General features: G+C 30.5%; 1 protein-coding gene across 1 annotated transcript; it reads right to left on the bottom strand.

Annotated features, from left to right (window-relative positions):
- Positions 1 to 2932: 2932 nt before the first annotated feature.
- On the bottom strand, positions 2933 to 9053 carry LOC126838699 (uncharacterized). Its single transcript, XM_050573336.1, has 4 exons — positions 8769 to 9053; positions 8481 to 8706; positions 4897 to 5080; positions 2933 to 3121 (listed from the first exon to the last, which is right to left on the bottom strand). The coding sequence occupies exons 1-4, from the start codon at positions 8867 to 8869 to the stop codon at positions 3087 to 3089; spliced, it is 546 nt and encodes a 181-aa protein (XP_050429293.1). The 5' UTR covers positions 8870 to 9053; the 3' UTR covers positions 2933 to 3086.
- Between the last annotated feature and the right edge of the window lie 3794 nt (positions 9054 to 12847).

Below are 12847 nucleotides of genomic sequence, written 5' to 3' on the forward strand. Positions count from 1 at the left end.
ATTTTTTTAAAATGAGCACAACAAATATTTACCTCATATATTCCACTAGGCATTAACGTTTAACACCAATATAATGATGATAATTTATAATTAAGTTTAAGAATTCGATTGGATTTTTAAACAGTTCAGTTTTAAAGAAACGAGGGAGCTGAGGAGTAATATGATTAATGGGATAGTCACATAGACACATATTTTAAGCATCAGCAAGAAGATTTTGATCTTACAATGGTTTTGCGTTGTATTGTAACCTTTTATTATTGAATTGAATTTAATGTTTAATTTAATAATTAGTAAACGTTAACATCGCAATATGAAAAAATTGTATAGTGATAAAATCGTTTTTTATTTTTTTATTAAAAATAATAATATTATTGTATTAATTCTAGATGCTACCTCTTGACTAGGGATCTAGACTAAATTATCTAATAATAAATTAGCATTATATATTCATTCATACTATATTTGTATCTTTATAATGTTTTTTTAACACACTTATAGCTGGTGATAGAAAACATTTCCATTGCTCTGGCGTCCTGCGTAATACTTTTATAAAAACCTGTGTAGTTTATAAAATTTCTCAAATAACAACTAAACAAACAATATATTATATTATATTGTCAATATAATCCTTATAAGTAGAAATAAAAACCGTTTTTTTGTAATTATATTTGCAAATTGTGTAAATTATACCAGACTCCTATAGAAAATTGTAAAAAATCTTAATACCTACTTCACAGTAGTCTATTTAATTTGATAGAAATAATATTTCTTTTATAACACTTAGCCATTATTATTGTAGTATTTTTACTTCGTTGCGGTCTGCTTAATTTCTTAATAAGAGAATAAGATTAACTTTATGATTTATTTTCTTCAAATTAATAGTGCCATTTTTGAAAATCTGAGCTAAGGCCAAAAATAGTTTTTTACTAACCAGCCATTTTTCTAAAGAGTAAAGTATAGGCAATTTTAATTTTTCTTAATTTAGAGTTTGAACTATAATGCATACTTATTAATACAGTAATGTGGATAATTTGTTGAATGCCATTTATTTTTGTCTGACTGTGATAGTCAGACAAAAAAAAAATGACTGTGATAGTCATTTCTATAGGTTAAAATACAATTTTTTTGCCATCAAAACTGCTTTGCGTGGATTAATTTTTCTCAGGCTTCATAATATATAGTTAAGGAAAGAAATGTATACATATTATTTATGACAAAATTATCTGTGTTCCATCATCCGTATTTTTTCGATATACCTAATACAACCAACGCTATATCATTTTTTAAAAAGTCTTCTTAATTAATTAATTATTCAATAACTGGTTGAAATATTAAAAAAAGGGCGATGGTAGAACACAGACAATGTTGTCGGCTATATTATGTAAATTTTGGTTTCTTAGTTTTGATTATAGCCAAAGGTAAAACTAATCCGCGCAAGGCGGGTTTTTTGAAGAAAATAACGGGTGTGTGACGTCCTCTTGAGAGTTGGTGCTACAAACTTAAACAATACTCGTACATACATAGATAATACGCATGCATCTATGCTCAATAGGCTGCGGTGCTAAACGGCGTTTTGGCTTGGCAACATTTTTAATGAAAAAACACGTACGATAGATTTCTAAAACAAGAACAATAATACAATCTTTGAGCGGTAATTAACGTTTGATTTCGCAGAAAGCTTTTCACATAGTGTAAAAGGGTCATTAGAGGATTTTCATAAACCATTATACATACTTTAGTATGCATATTTAATTTATGGCTTTACGCAAAATGTACGATTGAATTATGAAATTAAAAGAAAACACATACGGCCAATACGGTGCAGCAGCTGTGGACATTGGCGAGTAAAGTTTCTTTGAGCAAGAAAAAAACCAAGTAATTTTATACATTTCATGAAATGGGAGACTAAACGCAGAAAACAATAGTTAAATAGTTCTTCGTATGTGCCCACCTTATCACGATACGTCAAAACCTCTGTGCGGGTATCGCTTTCTTAGCCTAGGCGCTTGCTAAAGTAATATCTACTTCAGTCGACGTTGTTAAATTGAAAAACATTATACAATAACTATTCGGCGAAACCGCACGCTTAGCTGCATTGTAATATTATATGAGAACGCAAACAATGTAATGAGCCTGGCATACGCTGAAATGCTCGGCGAAGACATAATTGGGTGATCGCATTTCTGTACTTCAGCAAAGAGTACAAAATGGTCACCTAAAACGTTCGAGTTCAATGTATCCATGATTAGGTTTGATTAATACATTTTGTCTTTAACGCGTTAGGATTAAAAAAATCATACGCACCATATCGTTTATAAAAAAAAAAATGTTTGTAATGCAAATTATTACCATTGGTTATAAATATTATAGTAATGATAATATTATTATAATACTTATAATCAATGTTAGTACCATTTAATTTGCATACGATTGGCGTGACGTTACTCGAACAAATAATTTGAAATTGTTTAATCACTGGTTTATGTTTTTTTGTGAAATTGGTTTTTGTAATTTGCTTAAATCAATTAATTTTTTATTAACACTAGTGTTCGGGGTCATCCGTGTCGCATTTTAATGACAGTTTTTGAAGTTAACACTAAAAGAACAAACACGGGGGAAAATATTAACTCCGTGAAAACCTAACACATAGTTTAACATTAAGTTACTTTAAATAATTTTTAAATATATAAAGGTTGGCTAAGGATTAGATAGGTAATGAAAAGAATACGCAACTTGTATTTTTTAGTAACACTCTATATTTTTAAAATGATAAATAATGTTCTTGAAAATTGTGATAATTTAAAGAACGTTTAACAAATGTAATTATAAGAAAAAAAAATTAGCATAAAACTAAAAAATGTTTTCAAATGTAAGTTTTTATTATGAAACTATGATAAAATAGAAATATATATTTAATTTGTTTAGTATCAGTGTTAATTAAATATACTAAATACATTTTTACTTTTAACTTAAAGTTAACGTTAATTTAAAAAAGAAATACAACTTTAGGCATACTAATACAATCCAAATCACGTTCATAAAATATGAGCATCATGAGTGTTCATCTACAGCTCTTTCCTTTGGTCTTATTGGTAGTGTTGGGTTTTTTTAATAGAATTTCCTACAATGTATAATCTGATGTTAATAATTATAAAAACTGATTAAGAAATAATAATTAAATCCATTTTTCTTGTGGAGCTAAAAAAAAATACTTTTTTGAATCTATCTAAAAATTATATTCATATATATATATATATATAACGTCAGCCAATAACTGTATATTTATTACTGTATTTATATTTATTATTTTTCGCAAGTTTTTGGAAAAAGTAAGGAATTTGATTTAAAATTTTGGAAATAGGGAAGTCAATTTTTTCCATATACCTCAGAAATAGGAAGAAAAACAAATAAAATTAATTTTTAAAATTAAAATTTTTTCTTACAATTATTTTGAAAAAAGTTTATTTCTACAGCTAATTCCGCGAATTAGCTTAGAAACTAGACGAAAGTTATTCTTCTTTATTCAAGGAGAATAGGCTGATAATATTTTGTTTGTATTTTGAATTGCATTTCAGAATTGATTTCGAACGTATACAAATTTTTATTTGTTAAAGAGTAAAACAATTTCAATTTTCAATTTTGTAAATACTTTTGGTAAACGATCTCTGAGTTATTTACTGTATTTTGTACGGATTGATCAAACCAACAATTAAAATATATCGTGGGTCTAGACATTAAAATATAAAAAGCAATTCATACTTTAATTCTAATGTTTTAATGTTGATATTTTAAAAGTGTAAACATCACTTTTTTTAAAGCTCATTTCAATGTCATGGTTTTTTAGTTGTTCTATGTTGCAAATTTTACAGTATTTTTTCATCAGAACTTGCAGCATATTCTTTTTTTTCATTGCTTGCCAGTCAAAATTCTATTTACCGCGTTGGGTCAGCGACTCATACACTTGGGATTCTATAGATTTATAAGAGGTATAATTAGCTCACAGTACACAAACACCGGACACCGGACTCGGACGTGTATCGTTTTATTAACATATTCTTTATACTCTGTATTATAACTTCATATCAATGACACTTTTACATCGGCACAGGCTTACAAAATATTATCATCTTCGTCATTTTTATAATAATTATTATCGTTAGCAAGCAGTCGGTAGCGAAGTACCGGTGAACTTTGCACGCAGGACATAATAATTATTACAGTTATAATTACATAACCTTGCGCGTTGTGCCCGTTTATTTTTTTATCATCCTCTTCACTCCGTCAAAGCAGCCGTGGCATGTCAACCTAACCTTAAAACCGTACTTGCACACAAAAGAGTCCCGTTTGGGTCCCGGTATCATACGCACACACCGTAGCCATTCCCATTATTTCGCTTTTGTTTTAGTTTATTATTTTTATTGTTATACATGTTGTTTATTGTATAGGTTGACGTTTTTGACGATTTATTCTGAAAACCCAATACAATTATCCAATTGGGCAGTAGCGAGGCGTGAATCTTAAAGTCAGGGAAACGATAAAAAAAAAAAAACGTTGAAATTTATATAAAAAATTATTTGTTATTTAAATGAAATAAAATCAAACTGTTTATAGTTCTATTTATATTTCATTTATATGTTTATATTTCTAGGGATAAACATCGTTTTATTGTCTCTTTTAACGTTTCACCACTGCAATTGGGCTATGCTAATTAGCCGGAAAATAAATATACATGTATACTATTATAGTGGATAACACGCATTGTTCAGCTTGATATACGATTGGATCGTATGTCGATGAGGGGGAATCGACGCCGTTAATGTGCTACGTAAAACCTTGTACAGTATAGGTATATCATATATAATGACATAAACTAGGTCCCTATAATTTCCGTTATACCTGCAGCAGCAACCATGACTGGCAACGATGTGTCGACCACGGCCGCTTCCTTGATGGTTCCTATCACGCAGGACACACATACTTTCCACGACTCCAACAGCTCTTCCGAAGACGACCCTGTTTCTGTTGTGTGTTCTGTCGTCATCCGATCGGTTAATATCTCGTTTAGTACTAACTCGACAGCCTTAACATATACATAACGAAAATAATAGTTAGTTAAACGTATAATACATTAGTCGGGGCTGGGGCCCTCACGCAAATTTAGACAAGGTCTATCTGTATTTGAGAAATATAAATTTTATATTTTAACATTAACCCCGAGATGGTACAAATATTGACCCGGTTCAAAAACTCCAAAAAAAATACATAAGTTACGCTGAAAATGACAACAAAGTACCTAAATTATAAGTTTCATCCATGCTTCATAATTAATGCTAACGTATTATTAACGAACGGAAGTTGACGAACCTTATCAAAATAAAACGTAATGGATATGTACCTAATAGCTAATATAAATAATAATAACAATAATAGTAGCGCGTCCGTTCTAGTATACTAATTAGCTAATAATAATAACAAGTTTTGCTTTGTTGATCACGAATACTCAGGACTAATTAATATATTTTGTTCAAATTTGTTTTCCGCACTGTCCGCAAAACCGGTCATGACTTTAAAATATTTCATTTCAAACGAATAGTTCTCGTAAGTACCCAAGACCAGCATAAAATATACCACATAAGTAATATAATGTAATACTTAATTTCCTATGCAAAACATCAAATATAAGTCATCTTATTGGTTACACGACCACGCAGCCACTTTCATCGTCCAACTATGCAAATGAAACACTAGGTTGAACGCGTCCAATTAAAAGGGGCACCAAAAGGTTAGCGGATATTCAAAATTAAAAAAAAACAATGAGTCACTCGTACCGAATAATATTCGGATGTACACTCACAAATGTAATAAAACACAATTGACAAGACAATAAACATACGTTTGAGGTACGAAAAATAATTTATAGTGTTTGAATGACTAGCACGCATTTTTATAGTTAAAACTTAAATACTTAAAAATAAGTAACTTATTTTCACGATAGTAATTTTGATATAAATAAAAAAGCTACATCAAAATGGCAATATCAAATATGTACTACAAAGATTAAGAGGAAAATGTTTTGTTTCTTTGTCAACATTATCAATTATTAAATATTCTATTATATGGACACTCCCGGAGAAAACCCTCTAATGAGATAAACTTTAATTTCCTAATAGTCAAAAGCATAATTTTTTTTTAAAATAAAAAACCAATAGCAATGTTTTCATTTCTGATTTTTATAATGTTATAATTTCGTACTTATTGTAAGAGAGATAGAACTTCGAAGGGTTTTTTTTCAAAATAAGATAAGAATTTTTTTTTTCTGAATTCAGGTACCAAAATCTTCATTTGTACGTTTTTCCTCGTAAGCGACGGTTTGTTGTATATTAAAATATTAAATTTCTAAGAAAACATCAATTGAGGACATGTCGTTAAAATTAATATTCTTCGGTTCAAAGATCAATTTTGTTGAACTTATTAACAGCGTGTAATAAATTGTATATATTAAAAAATACAGTTTATTGTGGGCGGTCTTGTATATGACCGAGATGCTTCTTTGCTACCATGCATGTTTTAATTGATATCACCTTATTCTAAAAAAAAACAATGCTTTGCAATACGAGTACCGGTATAGGACTGTCAACATGCACATGTATCGAGGCTACCTTCGACTTACCGAGAAAAATATACATTTTTTAATTAATAATTTTTATCATATATAGGTATTTTGTTGTGACATAAGAAAACTAACTTATAATAAAGTTAATTTTGTATAAAAAAAAACTCGGAACATAATAGTTTAAAGAGATTAATAATTGTATACTACCTATATACAATTTTTGAACACGTCACCAGTCACCTAAGTATAGCTATTACCATTGATTTTTAAAATCAATGGTATTATATAACAATTATTTGACAAAATTGCACTTATGAGTGAACTCGATGGAGCACTGTAAGTAAATGTTAGTTTTTGAATAAGAAAGATTGCAGTAAATAAGGTTATAAACAAAATGAAAATACGTAAAAAAAAATATTTCAAAAATAATAGTATATAAGTACAGTTTTTCAAAGCAAAATTTAATATCGTTAATCGTAGATCTAATAGATGTTACATAGGCGTACCCTCGGCAGATTAGACTTTGGTGCTTCGTTAAAGGACTTGAACCGTTTAGTCTAAGAAATGACAACTTTTATTAAAGCGTGTCAAGAAATTTTAGAACGATAATTTTTTAAACACACAGTAAATAAATAATTTATTTTCATCGCATGTGTGTGCATTTCTTCGTATGTCATCGAGTACTTTATACACCGTGTTGATCTTCTATAATGTATGCTATAAAATACCTATGAAAATGATGTTTGAAAATTCGTACGAAGATGATACATATAGGTTACACACAGATAATCTCTAATTGGACACGCTTTTAGTTTGTACAAACTATAATAATACATTTACTCGAACTGCACGGTTAATTGACCCAATCTGCTAAATCAAATGGGCCGTACGATGCATTTATCCTATTGGCGGTCGTGTATATGTTTACAATTATTATTACTTTGCCTATTATCCCTTCTTAATTTTTCGTTAAAACCATTCGTCGTTCTAGTAAAACGTAGGATCGAATAAAAATATATCGTTTTGTTGACATTCGTAGCAAAATTGTACTGTCGCTTAAACGCTCGATTAGACATACTTAACGTGGTTAATCGTTCATCTGCGCGGACGGAAGTCGGCAATCAAACACCCTATCGAATAAAAACCGACCTAGAACTTATTTACAGCCCAAAACGACTTTTGTGTAAATTGCTTAACGAAGAAAAATTAGACCTAAATCTGGCATAAAACATTGATAGAGTATCAAAATGGCAAAATGGAGACATGAATTTGAATAAATAATAATTTAATTGAAGATGATTTACCACGTGCGTTGACTTTATTTGCAAACATTTTTAATCGTTTATTTACTTGTTGGTAGAATTGATAATTCGTTTTTTAATTCGACCTTCCTACATTTTACTTGGTAAATATGTCCACTTATAAAATATTATATAATCGGATAATCAGAAACATGTGAGTCAATAAATATTACGATAGCTTGTTGACTTATAATTATATATTATGTTAATTGTTACACACAATTTTAACTAAAAAAAATATATATAATTTTGGAATCGCATAAACTCGTACTACACGTGTAAAATAAGAAATAGCGCGATTGCCATATTATTTAATAATTAGTGTAGCATATTACGCATATTAATGAATTACTATCAATAGTGACCCAGATGATCTGTACACTGGCGTGCTGCTAAATTAATCGTATTATTATGAAACGCCCATAGTTGTGTACAATTGTTATCCAACCGGTAAGACAACACCTTAGTAAAAAAAAGAACCTAATTAGAGTGGCGAGTCACTGTTGCAAAATATTAATGCCGGTGTGAACTTTACAAAATACCGTTTGGTTTTAAGTGTTGGTTACCTCAAAGTGTCCGGTCGTCAGACGAAATTTCTTGTGTTTTTCCCCGAGGTCTTCGAGGGCTTTCTGGCTGACTTTGAAATCTCCAAGAAGTCCAATAGTGGTGTCAAAAACTTTGCCTGTCCTGGTAGCGTGCGCTAAAAAATGGCCATTCGATATGAGCTCGTTAACCGGTACTCGGGCGAAACGGTCGAATTCTAGCTGATACAACGGATACTTCTGAAATAGTCTTAATGGAAACAAACTAATGTAAAATCATAATAACACATTGTTTAAGCGAGTATAATATACTTGATGTAGAACGAAGGCCAAAAATCGCTCGACACCAGAAATGGCCAGGAACGTTGGACATTCGATATATGCGATTCAGTAAACCTCGGTACCGTGTCCATGATTGAAGATGGACAAAAGAAAAATGGAGTTTAAATAGTCGGTAGTTGCAGCGTGTTCCATCATAGAGATAAAGCACGGCGTCGTTAAAGTATATACCGGGAAATGAATGTATATATATATGTATTCACTTTTGGACCAGATACTCGTTTCACTCAGGTCTTATTGAATAGGTGGTAAATATTTTGTTCCCTGCACGACTGTCGGCGTGGCGTTCGTTTCTTAAAAAAGTCATAAATATAATATTTAAAAAAATTGAAAACGTAAAAGAAAAACATACTATTAGACGTGACCAAGAAGTTTTACACGGCATTATTTTTTAGGCCAAGGATTGATGTGTGTGTGTGAAAAAATACAACAAACTCTTATATATTTTTTGCTTCATAAAATATAAAAAAAGTGAACTAAAATCACACTCGTTTTCGAATGCACGTGTTATAACAAAATAGTTGAGCTATTTTATGTCCTTATCACAATGCATAATGTGAAACTATACATCGAGTTATAAAAATAGATTAACGGGTCATTAAAAGTTAAAAACCTACGACTTAACAAATTCCCTAGCCTTAAATGTCTTATCAGGTTCTACTACAACATTTCATTAACTATTTGAAATATCATGTATTTTCTATTTTAAAGCTTGAAGCGTTAAAAACGTCGTGATTGATTAAATTGAACTTTAATATATAACTATATTAACTTTCAGTTAATCTGAAATACATCTGAAACTGGTTTAAAATAAGGTATTTAATATTAAAACTTTACAGGATTACTATATTGTGATTATTGGATAATATATTAGCATTGGACACGGAGCATGAAAAGGCATTGTTTTACAAGGATGTTTTTCTTTTGTGACCCTCGGTAACTTTTAAACCACTAAACCCATTACTTCATGTAACAACTGTATAAATCAGAAATTGATTTGTTTTGTCAACATAATATCTGAACGTTATAGATGTCAGATTTCCCTTCATGTGATAATTCACCATGCTGACTAGTTAAAACTGTCATCACCTGCCATAGTAATGTTTGAGTACTTATGTTTTAAAAAAATTCCTTTCAGTAAAACATAAAATTACATGTATTTCTTATATTCTGCGTATAACTTGTAATCATAGTATGGTTTAGTGACCCAGACCACCGTAGCTGTAAATACATGACCTGCGTTATAACTTTAACGTCATAATTTAGGTAATTGAGTATTTTCGTCATAAAAAAAAAACTGTAAATTAAACATTATAGCATTAGTTGGAAAGTAAAAGAAAATGAGAAAAAATGATAATATTCATCTACTGATTATTTTTGTGGGCGAAAGAATGCCCTTGAAGGATATTTTAAAATGAAAATGAAATACAAAAAACGCTTAAGTGGTTTTCTCTGTTTTTCTTAAACCTTATCCGATTCTGACATTCTTGACTGAGACCCCTCTGTAATCATGAAAGTTTTAATGAAAGGGAAGGGAAGGTGTGCTTGAAAAACGAGATTATTTTATTAATTAGGCGCTTTGGGGTTACAATTATTTTAATTATTTTTTATATTCAAGTAGAACGTCGAGTGCAGAAACGTCGGTAATGTAGAAAGGCCATGCTGATACAGAGAATGTTTATCGTCTGTTCATGGTTGTGCGCTTCCACTTTCCATCGAATGCGTTATTTCGGTGTAGACATAATATATTTATATGTATATCTTTATCTATATATTCACAACCAACCGTACTGCATTGCAAATGGGGCCGAGTCCTAATAAATTCGATGAATGTGTTTACACCAGTCGTGGACGGTAGTGATCACTAGGTCTCGAAATAAAAAAAAAAACTATGAAATTAGTTCAAATCGAAAGCGTTTGCCGGCAAGCATTATTCGAAGTTCAGCGTTGCCTGATATTTTTTATGGAGTGATTATAGTATATAGATAAATAATAGTGTACAGGGCGCGGCCACAAACAAATTATATATTTTTTGACTTGCATATACATAGTGTTTGTTTTGGGCGGGTAATTATACGTCGGATATTATCACCTAACAAAGTAACCGCGGGCCAAATGGTCTAAAAAAGGAAATCTTATCTTATGTTTGTGCGTGTGTGTGTGTATGCGTGTGCACAAGAGGCGCCTAAACCGAACGTGGGACGGATACACATATTAAAACGCATTGTGTAAGTGTCGCAAAACACTATTTTATAATATAGTCATATCAACAAATTTTCTTTTGGTTCGCCGTCTTATTTATTATGATTGTCTTATATATAATTATATAAAAGCTTACAGTTAATGATTATTCTATAAAAAATTTCAAGCTTTGGCTTAACGGAGATTCATAGATACATTTGATAAATCATTGTATGATGTAAGGTTTATATAACAAAATATAAGAATTTGACCAATAAAAATTCCCATTTTTTAATTTGAATTTATTTATTATCTATTGGGCTAGTGCAGTACGTTGTTGTGTATACATGAAAAATAATATTAATTATAAACTAAGAAAATCACTTAAAATAAATTATTAACACTTAAGTCATGTGGTGGATCACAAAAAAAAAACATAAAAAAATGAACGAGCCGCGTACAGTACTTACAACGGTTATATTATGGTCACCACGTTATTCATTTCTACTTCCATTAACGATCTCACCGGTTCACTACTAGCCAGAACATCATACCGTGCCCCAAAGATGTTCACACATCAAAAATCCTGTAATTGATTAATATTATTTATAGTCCTTTACCAGGTTAGGTTATAAAGTACTAATAAATAAAGTGCTGAGTAGTAAAAGGTAGGTAAGTTATAATTTTATTGCAAAGTTTTTAAATGAAACAAACGTCTAACCATTACTTTTCATTTTTAAACACTGCATGACCAAATTTACATGCAATTTTTGATTATTAAAATGTTTATTCATTTTAATAGATACATGTCTTGACATGACCAATTTTAATGTGAATTAAACATATCATCAATTATTTACATTTTCAGTGTCTATTATTTGACAGCGTAGTACATTTTTTTCTTCTATGTTTTCTACTATGATGAATCTAAATATAATATCATCTCTCACGGACCGGTGCATAATTGTTGGCCGTAACAAAAATAGTTTAATCGCCCAGATGGGATTGCGTGAGATTTAAATTTCTCGATAAGTTGTCCTGTGCGGCGGCAACATGTTTGCATGATACAGACAAACGTAATAGGGAAATAATAGTGGATCCAGAGGCTTAGATGCGTTTCTGTGAAAAAAAAAAGTGCTGATCGCACCTTCCTGCTACAGTGATTTCTACTAGAGACGTTCACACCGGAATCGAGAAGACAGATTATTTTACATTAAAATATCAAACAAGAAGACAAATATGGTTGTTTTCATCTAGCAGAGCGATGAATTGCTAATGAAGTTTGGACTTGTAATTATTTTTTGTAATCAATTTTCAACGCGAACAATTAGAAAGTTGTTATGTTTCATAATCGAAGTCCGTGTTTTTGGTTCTTTTTTTTTGTCGTAAAACGTAGCTTAGTGTGTTATAATTTATTGTAAAAGAAAGATGTTTTTGTTTGCGACACGACGTTACTGTATTTATTATACACGTGTATTTTTAATCGAATCCCAGTAAGATTACCGCTCGATATTACTGAACTGAACCATCTTTACGGAGAATTCCAAACAGAATCATAACATCTATATAAAATGGTCAATGCGATCCATCGGTAATATTTTAATCAATTCATAGACCGTAGGCAAATACACGAAGCCGGCGCGCAGTCGGTGGTCATAAAAGTATAAACACTGAATGGAATACAAAAAAGTAACACCTGTTGGTTTGAGGTAAACAAAACACGTCTGTATTATTGTTTTAAAATTTTCTGCGGTGCAGTTTTAAACGCTTAAGCGGTAATAGTTTATTATCGCTATGTAAATTCCAATAACACTGTACACATTGCACACTGTGTCTGTAAGATGTTTCTTCTTTACAAATACTTTGTCCGT

This window comes from Adelges cooleyi, unplaced genomic scaffold (genome assembly GCF_023614345.1).
Source record: "Adelges cooleyi isolate 19-005CV unplaced genomic scaffold, UGA_ACOO_1.1 ACOO_flye_CR_arks_rails_tigmint_CR_PRNA_30, whole genome shotgun sequence".
NCBI lineage: Eukaryota > Metazoa > Arthropoda > Insecta > Hemiptera > Adelgidae > Adelges > Adelges cooleyi.

Coding starts and splice junctions, on each gene's coding strand:
- LOC126838699 (XM_050573336.1), bottom strand. CDS start 8,869: ATGGACACGGTACCGAGGTTTACTGAATCGCATATATCGAATGTCCAA. Junction 8,707..8,768: donor TGGCCTTCGTTCTACATCAA/GTATATTATACT, acceptor GTTTCCATTAAG/ACTATTTCAGAAGTATCCGT. Junction 3,122..4,896: donor AGTCATGGTTGCTGCTGCAG/GTATAACGGAAA, acceptor TATACATTGTAG/GAAATTCTATTAAAAAAACC.